This window comes from Carassius auratus, chromosome 36 (genome assembly GCF_003368295.1).
Source record: "Carassius auratus strain Wakin chromosome 36, ASM336829v1, whole genome shotgun sequence".
Classification (NCBI taxonomy): Eukaryota; Metazoa; Chordata; class Actinopteri; order Cypriniformes; family Cyprinidae; genus Carassius; species Carassius auratus.
This window is the reverse complement of record NC_039278.1, coordinates 2,581,404-2,601,223: the sequence shown is the minus strand read 5'-3', so window position 1 is coordinate 2,601,223 and position 19,820 is coordinate 2,581,404. Positions and strand designations below refer to the sequence as shown.

General features: G+C 38.2%; 1 protein-coding gene across 2 annotated transcripts in view; it reads left to right on the top strand.

The window, feature by feature from the left end:
- The first annotated feature begins 1,123 nt into the window (after positions 1–1,123).
- LOC113054959 (phosphatase and actin regulator 3-like) overlaps positions 1,124–19,820 on the top strand; it is a 49,013-nt gene continuing 30,316 nt past the window's right edge. Inside the window, exon 1 of one of the 2 annotated variants that reach the window (XM_026220786.1) lies at positions 1,124–1,735. In XM_026220786.1, the coding sequence (XP_026076571.1) occupies positions 1,633–1,735 (103 nt within the window). In that variant the 5' untranslated portion in view covers positions 1,124–1,632. The remainder of the gene's footprint in view (positions 1,736–19,820) is intronic. The other variant, XM_026220784.1, reaches the window with a different exon arrangement.

The following is a 19,820-nucleotide window of genomic DNA, read 5'->3' as shown; positions in this document are numbered from 1 at the left end:
AGGATAAATATGACGCTTAAGGGGACGCTTCATACAGCAGCAACAGTGTAAAAGTATCCAAATTCCACAGGAAAACTGCGGACGTGGCAACACAGGCGTAGAGGGCGGAAACGATTCAAAACCCGTTCAACGATTCATTTGCGCCAAAAGGTTCACGGGAGTATGCGTGGCGTGTCACAATGTTTAAATGTCGTAGTGACATATTTTGGTCAACATTGCTGCATATTGTTAAATAAGTGCATAGAAATGGAAAGGATAACACTAGTAATGGGAGAAATGAATCATTCGGAACCTTTGAATCAATTGAACCATGATTCACTGATTGAACCGAGTGTTCGGAACAGCGCACTCTGAGGACATCTGTTGCTCAAATGCAAGCTACAATCATTTTAAGATTTTCTTTAATCTTCTGAATCTTTTCCAAATATCCTGAGACCCAGCTATTGAGTTTTTGTCCCTGTAGTGGTCATTATATTTAAGTGAATTTCTATGAGACCCCAGTTGTAAGTCTGGATGTCAAGAGCGCATTCAGGGCTTTTTTTCTTTCTTTCTAGAAATACCAAATATTTGGAAGTTTCTCCACGAGTCCACGACCACTCCCTCCAGAACTTATATCTTATAAATACCCGAAATAGTGTGTAATGTAGCTATGTTTTATTTAACATGTTTTATTGTTTTGTTATGTAGCTGTAAGTTAGTGTTTAATATTTGTTTTATATGGGTAACAGGGAAAATGATGGCAAGTTAAGAACAAATGTTCCAGTAGCATTAATAGAACATTTGTTCAACGATATCTGGTGCGTTCACAAAAACATTATTTATACATCGCTCACGGAAGGTTTTGTTATTTATTTATTTGATTATTTAATGTTTTAGTTGGAGATTCTTCTAGCGTTTTTTTTAACGATCTGCTTTTAGAACGTTCAGAGAATATTCAAAAATAATTCCCTTATTTGCAAAATTCTAGAATGGAACATTGAATCTCCTTATGTTTTCTATACCATTCGCATAAGAAACACACACAAACACACACACACACACACACACACACACACACACACACACACACACACAAAACACAACACACATATATATAAACTGGACGTTTTGAATGTTCAGCAAACATAAATGTTTTTAACTTAATGGGAAAACCTTCAAATAGCCTAGTCTACCCTAAATATCAGAAGAAAAGTGTCTCTTTTAGCTGTGTGTTGATGGGATCTGTTGACCGCTGTGAATCAGTCTGATCTGATCTATCTGACAGTATTTCGCCTCTCATCAGCCTCTATCATAAAGAGCCCACAGGAGGGCGTCACAGGCTAATGAATCTGTAGTTCCTCTGTGAAATCACAAATGTGTTTAAAATAACAACTATGACTTAGGAAATTATAAATTCACTTTCATCTTTTAAACTTACGAAGGATCCAGTAACAACAAATTAGGCTATATGTTTCATAATAACCAAATGCACGTTTCCCCCTCAGCACCCGCTCGTGCACGCGCACGCGCGCCCGCTCTCCTCCCTCACCGCTGCTGTGTGGTAAGTTCAGTAATCACACCCCATACTGCTGTAGCTGTCAAACTGAAGCGCGCGCGCTGCTCTTCTGTGCATCCTCGTCTGTTCTCATCTCCATGGCCACATCAGATGGATCAGAAGATCGCGTTGTGCGGAGAGGAAGATCTCACAGTGACCCGAGCATTACCGACGCGCGTGTCGTCTATACGAACAGCACAGGTGAGTGATCTACATACAGTAAACCGTTTCTGATTTTAACATGGCGGAGGGATAGTTAGGTATAGGAGCAGTGGCCGTTTTTCGAGAAAACAGAACAGTAATATTGGCGTGACTGGATGTGTATATTCCAGCATCGCTCACAGGCTGTGGATGAAATGGCTCAGTGCTCGGTGCTGATGCTGATGCTGATGCTGATGCTGGTGCTGATGCTGCTGTGACGCGCCGGGCTTCCCCGTGACTGATGGATGCACATCCTGACATGTCCAGACTCATGAGCTCGTTTCAGTATTTGGTTAAAGCCTGGTATTAAAAGCGACATGTTTGCCCAGTCTTTTTACCTTCAGTGTCCTCTGCGTTTGCCCAGCAGCACACATGACTAATCACAGCTGTGAATCATGTCTTTTACTGACCTTTATATGCACTAGACTGTGATTCATCCTGCAGCTGGAAGGATGACTGAATGAAGGATGAGCCTTTATTACTTCAAGTGTTTGTAATGGCTTCATTAGAGGGGATGAATACAATTAACTGAGACAGGCCTAACTTATCACAGAGATCCTTTCCAATCATACAGTCGTTGAGAGCCAAACTACTACCTTCTGTTAGTGAGAGGACATGAGAAAGCAGCTGTTAGTAGAAGCTGTTGTTTCTGACTAGTTCTGTAGTGCTGAAAATGGGTTTGTATCTGCCGCAGTAAACATTTGCTTAACTCTGGAATTTGTGATAATCAACATTTATTATTTCTGAACGTACTTCTGCATCACTATGTGGGAAACTACTCGCTCTGTAAGGCTAATGTGGGATTATTGACTGAAATGTGTTAAAAGCTCTCTGTTTGGACACAGACAGATGGTGAACATTTATCCTTGGATTTGTCACCGATCACACCGGCCCATAACATATCAACGGCTTAATGCTATCTACATAGTTGCTTATTTAACTGCTTTCCCAGATGATGTGGCGTTAAAGTGCAATAGATACTGCGGTAAAATCAGCATCTGTAGTCAAAACCGTATTTATATCCTTCTGCAACTAATACAGGGAATGTTTGTTTGACAGCTGCTTGTCGCTTGTGTTTTATTATGTGAAGTTGATGTAACTTAACCCCTGTTGGGGAAAGTGAAATCTGATTACGTAATTCACACTGTTTGTAATGTTACACTGAACGTAACATCACTGCCTTGTTGTGCACTTCAAATCTTAAAACTAGAAAATATGATATTACTTTCAACACATTTAAAGAAAACGTACTTAAAAAAAAGTCTGTAAAGTACAATAAATAATCATGTTTTAATAATCTTTTGTTGTGCTTTAAAGAAGTGCACACATGTCGAATCTCTATTAATTAACTTCTGGAACTCAGTTGGTGTAAAGAATGTTTTATTACATAACCTAACATGCATTGATGTGGAAACATCTGAATACACTGGTTCTGATGAAGTCAAAAGTATTATTCAGTGCGACTGAATCAACCTAATGAAGTTACACAAACAAACGCTGCTTTTAAAAATTAAACTGCACATTTGTTCTTTTACAGTCTACAGCATGACTTGCAATGCCAAGGTCATGTTTGACAAGGAACACATTTACTGAGAAATCTATGCACAGTGAAGTGATTTGAACAGAGCAAAATATAATCTTTAAAAGATACTTTAAAAGAGATTGTCTTTAAAAGAGTTTTATTTAACATTTAATGGCAATTAAACTATATACAAGCAGAAATTCTGCTATGTAACTATTTTCCCCTGAATGCCTTCAAAAAAAAAGAAAAGCAAAACCAACCCAGGTTTGTCATTTTACATGTCAAACTGTCTCTTCCTGTCAAAGTGGGCTTTCCTTGTCCTTAATCAGCAGCAGACATGGACTCAACTTTTCAAACTGGTTGTGTGACATTATTGGTGAAAAAAACAACAACCTTTTTTACAAGATATAACCAGCTCCGAAAAGTGTGAATGGGAAAATATGCCGAATACAGTAGACACAGCATCTGTTTTGATGGTAAATTTGCTGAAATTGTTTTTGGAAATCATTCGCTTTTCATTTAAAATAAAACTAGCTAAGTCACAATTACAAAATTTGATAGTATTGTACAATTATAATATAACAAAATGAAACAAACTACATAAAAGCATAAAAAAGCAAAGACACTCATTATAGAAGTAGAGTTAAGAGATCTTGCTTATTTTTGGGTAGAAAAGGTGCATCCCCTCTTGCTCCGACCATAGTGATGTCATAAATACTCCTAAATAAGACCTTGCCAGAAGGACTTGAAAAGCACTTGTTAACAGTGTTGTAATTGAGACAAGCTCATGAGCTCACAAGCTATATGATCCCATCATATACACCAGTCAGCACAGACCATAACATGTATCTGTAGTAACTGGACAAGACCAAGACCATGGAAATACTGTCCCAAAGTACTGGACAATACAATATGTGCTTTTTCAGAAGAGGAGAAGATATCTTCCCTTAAAATACGCCCCAGTCCATATAATCACATCTCAGTGCACATCAGAATATTGGCAGCATGCTGCATAACAAAATAGGAGCTGGCAGTGATGCCAGTGGCCAAGTCTTCTCGTCTCTTTCACTGAGAACAAAGCCTTCCATCCCTGCAGCACACCCACTGCGGCTTTGATCTTGCCTCTTGAGAAACAGCCAAAGAGATAAACAGATACTGTACAGGAGGCGACGCTGAGGAGAGGACATGACGAGGTGTCCGAACAAGAGAGAAATAGGAATGTTTGGGCCACGTTTCTGTATTATTCAGGGCTGAATGGTCGCACAGATTGTTTAGGGCACAGATGTAGCCCACACTAGCTAAACATTGGCATGTTCTCACTGTTCTCCCTGCAGTCAGTGCAGTATTGTGCAGTATCCACACTGTGGTGGGGAGCAGCAGGCCACTGAAGACTCTCTCAATGTTGTAGCTGTGTGTAGTTCACTGCACATGACTCATCAGCTGCTGAAGCAACATTTCATACAGGCCACAAACTGTAATTTCCACTGACATTCACATGCCTTAGATTGATTATTTGTGTATGTAATAAAGTTATGCAGGGGTCATGTATTGTTGTAGCCCTCAAACAGGTTTGCCTTTTTTATTCTGTGACAAGGATAAGTTTTCAACATGTATTTAGCAAGCGACAACCTCCCACTCTCTGGATGATTGAGGCTGGCTGCAAAAGGGAGTCAGTCCCATAGACTCCCATGTTAAAATGCCCAACTTTACAGCAGAAAAAAGCATGTTTACAGCCTGGGTCAAAAGTGATTTTGGCCTAAGTAGCTAATTTCATCCTTCATGACAACTGTGACGGGGTTGATTTTTTTTATAACTCATCCGTTTGAATTATATTAAGCCTTAAATTTCTGCATAATTAAGGGCGTGGCCACTTGAGTGACAGGTGGATTGAAGCTACTGTCACCGTCCTCAAGCTAGGTGGGCGTGGTTTCAGCAACCTGCTCTCGCCTTTTTGCCCATTTTTGATTATCTGGGAGTGACGCGCAGCCAAAATGGTGACGGCGGGCTCGTCCTACTTTTGGCTTCAAGAACGCTCTTCGGAAACCTATGGTTGACGTCACGGACACTACGTCCATGTTTTTATACAGTCTATGGTATTTTTCACCTGCCAGACAACAAAATAGGTTTTCATCGATAATTTATTTATTAATCTCTTGAATCATATTATATATATAAATAGGGACTACATAATAACTCAGAGACTTAGGGGGACATTTTTTACTTCTTATTGGTAAAAAAAATACAATAAAAATATCCACACACTATACAACACATAACATCATGGAATACCATACAGTAAACCCCTGGCGAACATGTGATCAGTTCACTGGAAAAATCACCACTTGTGTTCTCTACAGAAAGTGTAAAAATCCTCCTGACATCTTTCCTCCATACTGATCTTAGATCAGTTTAGCTCTGTATGAAGGCTGCAGATGGTTAGTGTTTGAGATGAAGGAGCTGGTCACAGATCACTATGAAGCTTTGCAGATCAGTCTCTTTGTCCCCAGGGTGGCTCCAGGGTGTCTTGAGCTGGATTATACTCCTCCTCTAACCCACAGGAAGCTGTTGGATCAGTTTTGCATGTACATCAAAGAGAACCCCACTGATTCTCCCTTATTTTCATTGGATGTTCCACCGATTTTAGGACTATTAGATTAAGACCCCCCCCCACCTCATTTGTGTTCATGTTTTATTAATCAGCCATCTATATTTAGCCGTTGTAGGACGTTTGCAGTGAATATTCAGAGCAGTGATTAATCCAGAGCATGCAGGAGGGAGATGTAAGCGCACTGCTTTAGTGATGTGTGTGCTGAGCTAGTGCTGAGGTCGAGGACAACACAGACCTGCCAGCTCCATTTCCTTCCAACCGTCTGAAAGTACAATCAAATCAGCCCAAATACTTAAATAGTGAAGTTGTAAGGGGGAGGGAATGTGTAAAACATTGTGAATGAGTTGTGTTCTACAAACCCGATTCCAAAAAAGTTGTGACATTGTACTAATTGTGATTAAAAAAGGAATGGAATAATTTACAAATCCCATAAACTTATATTTTATTCACATTAGAATATAGATAACATATCAAAAGTCATGCCAAATATTGGCTCATTTTGGATTTTGGTAGCAGTAAGAGACCGGAAAAGTTCAATGTAAATAAGGAACAGCTGGAGGAGCTGTTTGCAATTTAGTAGGTCAATTGGCAACAAGACTGGGTATAAAAAGTGCCTCTCAGAGTGGCAGTGTCTCTCAGAAGTCAAGATGGGCAGAGGATCACCAAGTCCCCCAATGCTGCGGTGAAAAATAGTGTATTAAATCAGAAAGGAGTTTCTCAGAGAAAAATTGTGAATTTGTGAAGTTTGAAATTATCATCATCTAAAGACAGATTTTATGTGGGCCTGGTCAGCCATTGTTTGTTTCTTTAACTTTCTCTATCATAAATTTGAGCTTTGCATAATTAATTTGCTGATTTAGTGTCCATTTTCTAGTGAATTTTGGGTTGACTGAAATCATTGGATCTGTAAACTTCACATAAAACGAAAGATAATTTTAAGCAGAGACAGAAGTGAGCAGTAATCAAAAGCAATTATAGTAGGTCATGGGTAAGATAATATTGGTATTGGGAATGTTATGGAATTAAACAAATCTGATTCCATTTTCATCAACCTAGTCTCATGAGAAATGCATCTAGTTTACGAGATGGCAAGATGGTTTCATTTGCATAAAAAAATATTATTAAAAAAAACATACAAATGAGACTATATGAATACACACAAATTTGCAGTTCATCAAAATGCAAAATAGTAAAGAATTGGGTCCGTGTACTTTTGCATCCATTCAGTTAAAAATGTGTGAAGGTGAAAATGAGTTTGGGTCTACTTAATCTATTAATCAGTGCCCTGATTGCACACATACAGCACATAGAAGCCTATTTGACATCTGCAAAACTTATTTTTTTGTTTGCTCATATGCAATACATATGCAATACTATAGGATGTATTTTTATCAGATGTCCATAAGATGTTCATGATTTAGAATGTGTAAAACTGAGGTCTATCAGATGTTTGAACACAGCAGATGCTTTTCCAGATAGAGAGATCTTTAACAGTCATCTTGCAGACATTCCTCTTCTATCAGAGCAGTATCAGTTGATTTCTTGAACACTATGGCCAATCAGATGTTTTAATTCAGAATCCTCTCATTCCTCAAAATGCAGCAGTTTTGTTAAGTGCTGACTGCTGAGTAGTACAAACTCGCGAATACTCTCATTATAATAATCAAAGTGTAAACAGATTTATTGATAATAACGGAAATTTGTGAGATCGCAATTAAATGAAATGAGTGTGAGATTTTTTTAAGGAAGTGCTCCTTGTGCACTTTCTTGGCTATAGTCGATTGTATTGTTTATGAAGGTGGGACAGGATTCTACAATGTCTAATTTAAAGTCATACTCTAAACTCATGTATTAAGTCTCTCCATTGTGGACACAATTGTAGTTTTCAATCAAATGTGTGGGAGAAGCATTACTTTTAATTTGGCCAAAGAGAACTTGTAAACTTTCAGTCTCATGGCATTACATTTAGACTGCAATCTTACAGCTCTATTTCTAGCATTTAAAAGCAGTGCAGTGTAGCCATGAAATAGCTGTGCAACTATGAATTAATTCCCAAAACTAGAATCAATCAACATTTGATGTCCATGCATTTGTTTATCGGGTAATTAACCATTCCTTCAGGATGATGCAAGTCATCCTCACAAAGCATCGGGGTAATAATCACCCTGTCTTTATCTAATTTGTGATAATGACTTTACCGCAAGGACTCTGTATCCGCTGTCCTGTTTGCATTATAATATGTCCTGACCTCTGTTATTAAAGCTGTGTATAGAATCGGGACATTTAGTCCTGTGACATTATTTGAGGCATGCTGGGAAGTGTCAGGAAAAGAAGGAGGTCTATAAAAAGGCACCTGCCTGCATGTTCCCCTGAGGACTGGGAAAACGGTGCTAAAGAGGGAGGTTAAGAGACGAGAGGCCCTGCCAAATGGATCTGCAGGGGTGGAGCATTTCTACAGCCTCTGTGGAAGACTCAGTACTGCTGAGACGACAGTTATTCCAGTTTGTTTACACCGTGGAAGACTTTAGTACATCCCAAAACAGTAGGGACTGTATGTTGAGACTTCTGAGGAATGAGTCAGATCTGGTGGCTTGTGGGGGATTGCAGGGGCTTTTGGTTCCCATCCAGTGTCACTGCCGTCGGTCTGTGACTAGCGTACGATGTCGAGGCAATTGTTACGTGTCCACCTGGCTGACAGCAGGGGGTTACGGTGTGCTGCGCTTTGGTGTCACCAATGACCCATCAGTCTTAAGTGACCTTCAGTTTCACTGTGTATGTGCAGAGCTTTGTGGTCAGAGCCATACAGAACCAGTGTTACAATGCAGCATTAGAGCTGGGTCCATATACACGGGAAAATTATGTTTTAAGGTTGCAAATGAAACATATATTATTAGAGTATATTTTACAAGAAAATAGAATCTCAGTCTTTCTAATTTGATGTCTAAATACATTTGTAACTTGCTGTTTCGCTGTAAATATTTGTGAAAAGTGTTAGCGACATTACTGAGTGAAAATTGTTTCAAAGTAAATCCTACTCCATTTTTTTTTGGTGTAGAATTGCATTGAAAATTCGTTCAAATTACACAAAAAAATCAAACAATCAATATTGTATTAAACCTACTTTGCTTAAACCAATGCATCAATATCATGGTAAACTATTTTTTTATATATATATTTAATTTAGGATTGCCTGGAATGCTCTGTATTCAGTGGTGTTACTAAAATAAGCAATTGCTCCACTGACAAATCTTTGGATGCTAATTATTGCTATAGTTATCTTTATAGTTATCTTCATTAGTGTGAGCACATCTGTAGGCTGTACCCCTGAGGAGAACAAGAATATTCACAAATAATGACAACGCTAATTAGTCAACACTAAGCCTAAAACACCAGAATACCAAGAAACTTTGCAGCCCATTGTATCAGTTGAATATGATCGGAAGCAAATGTTTTTGCATTGCTTTTGATAATTATTTTGGTCTTCATAGGGTGAAGTAAATGCCTGTTGAAAGTCTAGGTGCAGTGTTTTTCTGCATCACACTGTGTGCTCTTTCAGGGCTCTACTCTCCACTGAGTTCGTTTAGGAATAGTTGTAATCTGTCATGTTGACAGCAGCGTTTGTAAAACCGAATACATACAGTACGCTTGTAGTCAAACTCAGATTACTGATTCTCCGGTTCCCCTCCCACACAGAACCAGGCAGAGCTTTCCCTGACTTCCCAAACTGAGCCCCACGATGGGCTGAACTATGATGTCACTGTCAGCCAGCCGATTCCCAGGTTCGTGACACACCTCACTCCCATTGGATGGTTCGGATGAGTGACAGGGGAAGGCGGGACCCTCTGATTGAAGCTAGCTGGAGCCTGAAAGAGAAAGTGGGAGTGTTTGTTTTTGCACTGACCAGCTCGCAAAAGCAGGCTTGAGAGAGCAGAGAGATTATGAACTGTAGCCATCACTCAAGACGCTCCACACTTCATTAAATCGACATTTGCACATGCCGCCAGAGAGCAGATTAGCTCAGATGCCAACAGCTCTTGAGAAACGAGACGGCGGGAAACGACTGGCATGCAAGACAACTACTCTTTTCTTTGGATGCAAACCAGTCAGCATAAACCAGAGGATGCAAATCAAACCAGAACAATGGGTTATGATGGAAACGTGGGGTGCCAATCTGTTATATTAAAGGAAGAATTCACCCAGAAATAAAACATTTGCTAAAAATGTACACAGCCTCAGTACATCCCAGATGTATATGTGTTTGCTTTTTCACGTGAACAGATTCGGAGAAACTTAGCATTACAGTTAATGGGTGCCATCAGAATGATAGTCCAAACAGCTGATAAACGCATCACAGTAATCCACAAGTAATCTGGAGAAGTGAAAAACTGTGAGTTTGGAAGAAACAAATCTATCATTAAGACTATATTAACTTCAAATCTTTGCTTTCACGTAAGATATGAGTCCATAATCCATAATAAAGTCATCTGCTCTGAACCATGTGGCTGGATTTTGACGTGAGAGACAACAGAGGATGGACTTTTTTCACTGGTAGATTTTCTTAAAGATTGCAGACTACAGAAAAAATTAAAAAAAAACGTTCAGTGCAAATGATAAAAAGTGACTCTATAATCATTTATAGAAAGAATAGCAAAATAAACAGAATTGTCACAAAAAGGTGGAGAAAATGTTTTTGATCTCTTATGTTGTTGAACTATGTGCATCCATTCAAACATTCACTACTCGCTGATCACTGAATACTTCTCTCTGTCTCTCCCAACATCTACAGAGACTGGAAAACTGGGTCGGGCTTTCTGGGATGGTACTCAAATGGTTCAGATCATACTTAGTAGGGAGAGTTTATTATGTGAGTCTAGGAGAGCATAAGTCTAAGTGGATGTCCATGACATGCGGAGTCCCACAAGGCTCAATTATTGTACCGCTTAATCGGTTAAACAAGGAGAAAACTGAAGTCATTGCATTTGGAAACAAAGATGAAGTGTTCAAGGTGAATGCATACCTTGACTCTAGGGGTCAAACAAATAAAAATCAAGTCAGGAATCTTGGTGTGATTCTGGAGATAGACCTTAGTTTCAGTAGTCATGTCAAAGCTCATCCAGAACGCTGCTGCCAGGATTCTGACTAGAACCAGAAAATCTGAGCATATCACACCAGTCCTCGGGTCCTTACACTGGCTTCCAGTTACATTTAGGATTGATTTTAAAGTACAACAGCAAATATGCTCACTAAATATAAACCTAACAGACCACTCAGAATCGAGTCAGGATTGAGTTAGAAATACCAAGGGTTCACACAAAACAAGGGGAATCTGCTTTTAGTTACTATGCTTCCCGCAGCTGGAACAAGAGATCAGATGTGCTAAAACACTAGTCACATTTAAATCCAGACTCAAAACTCATCTGTTTAGCTGTGCATTTACTGAATGAGAACTGTGCAATGTTTGAACTATATTTTATGTATAATAATTTCCTATTTTTAACCATTTTAAATTAATTTTAAATCAATTCCTTTTTTAAATGTTGTGTTTTTTATGATTATTTTACTTCCTTTTATGTAAAGCACTTTGAATTACCAATTACCAATAAGGAATTTTTTTTTTTTTCACACAGTAAAGTAAAATACAAAGTGCCGGGTGTGTACACAATGACATAATTTCACATTTTTGGCTGAAATATTCCTCTTTAGTTTTAGTTTGCATTATTTCTTTCATGGCTTTCTCAGTTTAGGCCCTGTCCCGTGATCAGTCCATGTTGGCATCCATTTAATTTGCCTCACTTCTATTCAATGCATGGCAAGGAAATTTCATACACAAATGTGCTATAAAAAATAAACTTGCCTTGCCATGCATTGGCAGCCCAAAATGTGAAATTCTAAAAAAAAAAGAAAGAAAATAAATTATTTTTATTGCACATTTCCATGTAATCATAAAGGGAACTGAAGTGTTCAAGCTCCAAAAATGGAGTGTTCACCCCCCAAAAGAATAAAAGTATCTCTATGACTTATAGTGCACTATATTTCAATTCTTCCAAAGTCATCTGATGGACTGTTGTGGTAAATCAATGAATGGACATCAATACTGTTCTACTACTGATGAATTCATTCATCCACCACAGAGTTTCAGTTTAAGGTTATCTGTGTTTACAGTTTTGTTACTCTATTATTCAAACCAGTTGTGAACCACAGAATATCCCATTCGGTCATGCGTGTTTCGGGGGTTGGGTTTCTGACCCACATAGGTGGTCCCATATGTCGTTCAGTCATATGTTATGCTTTTTTATTTCCATGCCATGCTGATTTGAAATGACCCTAAGGGAGTACAGTTAAGAGCCATCAGCATGCACTCCTGACTGCTGCAAGTGTCTTTATGAATGATGCACACATTGACCTAAATGCTTGAAGAACTGAATAACACCAAAATACACACATACATTCTTGCTCTCTGAGATGCCTCGTAAATAATATGTTTCCTAGATGTCAACATGCCAATCTGAGAAAAACAAGCTGTAATGAATAAATATAAGTCATACAGCATGAAAATGTCGGATGTTTTGCATGTGGAATGGAGAGCTTTTCCCTCATTTTGGGCGGTAATTAGGGCAGCATGCTGATGCCCAGCAGGACGGATGTAGCTGCCGCTCACCCACACATCAAAGGAAGCGCGAGAACGAGCGATTGAGAGAAAAACAACACACTCAGAGAGGTCATGAGTCAGGACTCATCCTCAGTCCCCTCTGATTGTGCTCTCATTAGAGACGGTTGAAAACAACTATATACTGTACATGTGAGATGTTTATGGTCCAAACTATCAGGATTGTCATCCTTCCAGGCAACAGCAAAACCCACTTTGAAAATATGACTGATTATTTAAATGTTTTCCATAGTAAACATTTTCAAACTCGATTACTCTTTTATATATATATATATATATATATATATATACCATGGACTATACTTAAGTGCAAACTGAATGTAATGTTTTTAGACACTTAACTGAATGTGATTTACATTTAAGTGAAAATGTAAAATAGTTTAAGTTTATATCGAATCAAATCAATAAGTGGAATCATACCAAGTGTTTTTTGACTCACTCAAGAAGATTTTACATTACACTTAAGTGCATCTTTATATGTAAATTCATAATTATATTTCTTTGAATTATGGTTAAAGTGTATAGCGGAATGTACTCATAAGCATTTATGATAAACTAAAATACACTTCAATGTCATTTCTAGTTTTAATGTAATGTATTTTAATATATCTGTAGTTACACATTTGACGATCACATGATGAAGCTGCAATTTAGTACATGCAAAATATATTAACTGAAATGTAATACTGAATAACACACTAGATTATAGAGTTTATTACAAAGCACACTTTTTAAAAGTACACATACAGTCATGGGCAAAAATATGGGCACCCTTGGTAAATATGATCAAAGAAGGCTGTGAAAATTCACAAAAATGTATCCTTTCATTGAATAATACGAATTTATAATGGGAGGAAATATCATTATGAAATAAATGTTTTTCTCTAATACACATTGGCCACAATTAATGGCATCCTTTTATTCAATATATTTTGAAACCTCCATTTGCCAGTTTAACAGCTCTGAGTTTTCTCCTATAATGCCTGATGAGGTTAGAGAACTCCTGACAAGAGATCAGAGACCATTCCTTCATCCAGAATCACTCCAGACCCGTCAGATTCCCAGCTTCTCCTCTTCAGTTCACTCCTCTCATGTTCTGTAGGGTTCAGGTCTGAGGGCTATAGCAGAAGCTTGGTTTTGAGCTCAGTGACCCATTTCGGTGTTGTTTTTGAGGTTTGTGTTTGGATTATTGTACGGTTGAATGATCCAGACATGGCCCATTATAAGATTTCTAACAGAGTCAGTCACTTTTTTATTTTTTATCTGTTGGTATTTGATAGAATCCATGATGCAATGTGTCTAAACAAGATGTCTAGGACTTCCAGCAGAAATATAGGCCCACAACATCAAAAATACAGCTGTATATTTCATTGTACACATGGGGTACTGTTTCTCTCTGTTTTCACCAAACCCATCTTGAGTGTTTATTGCTAAAAAGCTCATTTTTAGTTTCATCTGATCATAGAAGCCAGTCCCATTTGAAGTTCCAGTTGTGTCTGATAACTGAATATGCTTTAGTTTGTTTTTGGATGAGCTAGGAGAATTTTTCTTGAAACCCTCCCAAACAACATGTGTTGATGTAGGTGCTGTTTGACAATTTTTAAAAGGTTTTCTGACCTGAGACTCAACTATTTTCTGCAGTTATCCAGCTGTGATCCTTGGAGAGTCTTTAACCACTAATCTATTGGAATTGGCGTGTGATGTTCATTTAGCTGCTGAATGTTCTTGCATTATGGTCACGACAGCAGATGTTTACCTCACAGACTGCTTAGACTTCATTAGTTTTACTGTGGTCTCCAGTAGCTATAGCATGCTTCTTCCTAAATCCTTCTGCAGTCAAAAAGTGCCGTGTACACTTTAAACAAGCTGCGTAGAACTGATTTTCAAGATATCCACAGAAGACACAGAAGACATAGAATGAATTATTTCCATGCCATAGTTTATACACTGTCACTATCAGACGTTTCAGTTTTAATGCATCTCCGTGTTAGAGGTTTGCTGAAGCACAGCACTGCAGTGGCATGTAAAGGTTTTATCTGACCCTTCTCATCACCACATATGAGACCATTGAGCCTCTGGTTACTGGGGGTGGTGGGATATAGCTTTTTATTAGCATGATTAAAGATACACATTTTATTTTTATTGTTATCATATGATAAATAGAATGTAATTCATAAATATTGCTGTTTAATTAAACATTTAAATATAAAAGTTTACCATTCAAATGTCTTCTGCTCACCAAGGCTGCACTTATTTGATTAAAATACATTAAAAACAGTAACATTGTGAAATATTATTACAATTTACAACAACTGTTTACTATTGAAATATATTTTGACATTTTGATTTATTTCTGTGATGCTCCGCTGTATTTTCAGCATCATTCCTCCAGTCTTCAGTGTCACATGATCTTCAGAAATCAGAATAATATGTTTTTAATAATAAAATTTCTGATTATTATCAGTGTTGAACACAATTGTGCTGCACAATATTTCTGTGGAAACCGTGTTTCCTTGTTGAACAGTAAAGTTCAAAAGAACAACATTTATCTGAAATAGAAGTCTTTTGTAACATTACCAGTGTCTATACTGTCACTTTTGATCAATTTAATGCATCCTTGATAAATGTAAAATATTACTGACCCCAAACTTATCATTAATAACAAGAAAATTAATGAATGGTTTGTGACACCACTGTGCTATACACCCTATAAATTCCTGATGATAAGTCCTGCTCACTTTCCTCCCCATATCTCCTGTCTCTATGATTAAAAATAAGAATAATCCTCCCACTCAGAAGCATTCAAGACAAACCAGCACACGTTCTGCTGTAGAGTTAAGCCTGGATGATGAAGCTGGATGACTCAGACCTGTACACTAACACAAAACCTTGTTCTGCTGGGCTGCATCTCTTCCAAGGAAACATTTTGGGTTGAAAAAGACTTCCATAGGGAACATTCATATGCATTTCTTTTTCTTTGTGCATTAATTGAGTCGATAGCTTTCTGAAAAAAAAAAATAGAAGTTTCTACTAATACAGAAAGAAACAAAGTCACAGTCTGGCGTCCTGTGTGACATTCTTCCATGTTCATCCCTTCAGTCTCTAAATTTCAGCATGACTGAATTCCCAAAGCCTGAAAGACAGGAACATTGAAAATGCTGAACTCGATGCTGATGCATATTTGATGCTAAATCTAAACACTATTGCTGCAGACAGTCCTGGGCCATAAATATTTTCTATTCTATATGGTCAAAATGTGGTTTTAGCACCGAAAAATCAATCATAAAGCACTCTGCAGTTCTAGATCCATTCTTCTGTATATGTTTGGTGCTTTATGCCAGACATCTCCTCTGCTGTTGTCGACTCCACTCCCATGAGTCTAATAACCACTGTAGACTTTAAACAGTATTTATGCTGCACTGACCACAATCGATCGTGTCTGTAATACAATGTTTCTAAATATTGACGGATCTCCATTACAAGTCCTCAGAGAGTCTTTCTCTCTTGAATGCAGCGTTACGTACCGCTACAGTCTCTGGGGACATTAACTCCACTTCATCCTCATCGGTGTTCATATTAGCTCTGAACAATGTGAAATCGAGAAGAGAATTTGATTCGGAGATGCTTTCACAATTAACAAACATAAAATGCTCAGTCCAGAGGAGTCTCGATCCATGGGACTCCCATGATGTGGCGATTATGTACACAGATCAATGTGTTGAAACATTAAAAAAATTGGACCACAACTAATCAATTTTACATCATGACCTAGTTTGTGTTGTCAGTTTGCTAGCAAGCCAATGAAGGCCCGTGAAGAGATAGAAACAAACAAACCTCTTGACATTCTCCTGAGTGCTTCTCTTGGATGTTCAACATACTGTTATTTGCTATAATAACGCAGCTGTGTTGGTGACGTTATGATGGTCATTTAAAGGGAATAAAAATGGGGTGAAAAATCTATGAGACACAGAAGATGTTTAGCAGAATGTTCAAGCAAACAAACACTGACAGAACACGTCTTGTTCTTCTGAAGCCAGATTTCTCATTTCTACTCTTAAATGCAATAATCTCTGTTCAGAATGATTTCTTTCTCTGCAGCAGTTCAGAGAGTCGTATGTCCATCAGCACGCTCTCATAGTGTGAAATAAACCAATTCATGTTGTACTGAACATGCTTTCAAAATCAATCCTATGTGACCCCCAGATGTGTAATGAAAGAGAAACCATCTAAAATACTTCCAATATACCCTGAGAAAGATACACTGAGTGTTTGCCAGTTACTTAAGAGTGAACTCATGTGCCTTTGACTGCATTACGGCCTGTTACGAGATATGACATGTTATGTCCCATCTAAACCAACATTTTTCTCTTGTCTTATATTTTTAAAAGTTATCGTTTTTTTTTGCAAAGATGCATAAAGCATGTTATGGCTTCAGAGGACTAGAGCCGTTATACAGACTGCTTTTATAATGCATTTATGCAAAACTGCAATCCCTATTTTTATTACCATTTTATTATTAGCATATTATTAGTACAATAATACCCACATTCTTCAAAAATTCCCCTGTTGTGTTAAAGAGAGAGTCATGGAACAACTTATGTGACAAAGTACTCCATAAAGTATGTCTATTTTTCCCCAATGATCAGTAAGGTTAGAAATGTTTAATAGGTTTTATTTTTTTTTACTTTAAGGAATGTGGCCAAAAATTACTTTAAAAATGAAAGATGCCTTTACAAATATGGTATACTGAGTAAAACGAACGTCATGCATGTTTGAACCTTTCATCCGTGTGCGTATTCACATTAGCATCATCTCGTGTATGAAAGATTTTCAGCATCTACTGTAGGTCACACTCTTGCAAGAGAGTAGGCTATGGTTCTTTTTTCACACTCTTTTATTGTGAATAGGTTATTATTCAAGCCACAATTCAATATTGTAAGCAGAATAAAAGGCTAGAAAAAATAACGTCTTACGAATGACATTGAAAATGAACTGCTGTTTCGCTCGCGCGGTGCTTGGCTATGATGCTGCGCGCACGCGAGTGATTCTGCTAAGGGATGTTTTGTTGAGTTCATGGAAGCAGGGAAGATTCAAAAGTCCAGCTGTCCTAGTTCTCACACATTTCGATCCTGACACACACACACACACACACACACACACACACACACACACAGCACGCCTGAAGACCGTGGGGCGTGCGGTGAAACGGCAGCGCGCGCTGAACTCTTGAGCGTCGCGGGAACTTACTGAAAAGGCGCGTAAGTGTGTTTATTATGCATTCGTAGCATCAATACAGTTCTGTTGACTTCGTCACGGTTTATTTGTTATGGTTGAGAAAAATAATTTGAATTTATTTATTGATTTATTAGTTTTTTATCTCACAGTCACTGGCTGAGTTTGGATATAGTGTGTGTGTGAAGTAGCATTTGAGATATGTTGTTTACACAAAATTCATGCTAAATCTGACGCGTTTGAATCAGCTTGCAGTCTGTTTGATATTGCTATTCTAAAGCAATCGCAACTTCAGTCCCTTCAGGCATTCACCAAAAGATCTAGCCTCCAAATTATCAGTACCTTGTTTCATAGTCATGGGAAGAGTCTTTTAGTAATGGCTCCTGTTGAAGAACTTCCGGTTACACTTTATTTTGATAGTCCACTTTAGACATTCTACTGACTATAAGTAACTTTGTAACTACATATCAACTAAATCTCAGAAATTTGCAACTACATGTCTACTAACTCTCAGAGTAGACGGTTAGGGTAGGTTTAGGGTTAGTGTTAGGGGTAGGTTTAGGCTTAGTTTAAGTTGACAAAGAAAGTGTTAGAAGATGTTTAGCAGACAGTCTAATAATCCTCTTTTAACTGCTAGTTGACATGTAGTTGCAAAGTTACTTACTGCTAGTAGAGTGTCTAAAGTGGACTATCAAAATAAAGTGTTACCGAACTTCCTATCGATTTATTTCCTCACAGTCTAATAACAGAAGAGGTGTTGTGCAGGTGAAACACTCCAGCTGCGTACAGAGAGCAGAAAACACCAGATCACCTTCATGATTCAGAGGAAGCCGTGTGGGGGTGTACTCATCGATTTCTCCATGCATAGGCTACTGTCTTGTATTTTGATATGAATGACATACACTGCATCTCTCCAGTCGGTCCTGAGCATTACATGATAAATTCTTCACAACGACATCTAGAAATTATAAATAGAGGGATGCCTGGTGTGTGTTCCATGGCGCTCGACTCTGATTGGCTCTGCGTGGCAGTAGCCTCCCCATCCACCCAGCAACCCCCGTTAGTGATTCTGCAGCATCCGGAGGAGTCGTCATGGCAACGGCGCTCTGACCCTGGCTTGTGCTTTAGCTGCAGTAGCTAAAAGACTTGACCTGGATCCTGCACCGCTGGTTTAGTAAGACATGATCAGCTGACCTGCTTTCCATCGTCTGGGCTCTGTCTGACTGCACCACACCAGCATCTTGGAGAAATCTAAGCTGCACTGCATCCTCTGCTCTCTATAGAAACTTCACATGTGATCACAGTACTGCTGAGCTGTTATATAAGTGCATTGCATTAATGCGCAGTTTGTTGAGTGTTGATTTCAGCTACTACATTTAGCATTTATAAATGTTGATGATCATAAATGATTTTGTTACGGATGATTTAATGGCAGTGGAAGCTGTAGTAAACAGAATATGTTAATTTTTTTAGCTTAGCTGGAAGGGGCGAGTGTGGTCCTATCCACCACTAATATTACAGTGGGACTACATCCCATCACCCACTTGCTGCCATGCTTTACCACATAATGTGATAACATTTAGCCGCACCAGAAAGTACCACACCACCCGTAAAGAATAATAAATGCAATAAATACAATTTTATTTTCATCAACAATTTTATTTTTTTATATCAGCCTTGAAACTACAGCAATCGTGTCCTGTTTTGAATGCATTGATTCATTGAGCAGTGTGTGTGTGATGTAGATTCAGTGTAAGCTTTCACTAAATGAAGCATCAAATTATTGTATCGTTTGTTTTATATTACTGATTACATATTTAATGGTGCCTGCTAAGGCAAGCATTTCTATTAATAATGCTGAAATGTACTTTAAGATGTTTGTATTATTACATTTCTGTTAGCTTGTGCTTAGCTTGTGCAATGTGCAACAGGGAATAGTCCCTCTCTCTTAACAAAACAGCCGGTCGCTATTTGATGAAGTCATTGTGTCACTGCAGCTGTTAGTCTCCGGTTCCACATGTGCGAAATAACTTGTTATCTCAGTTTATGATGTTTT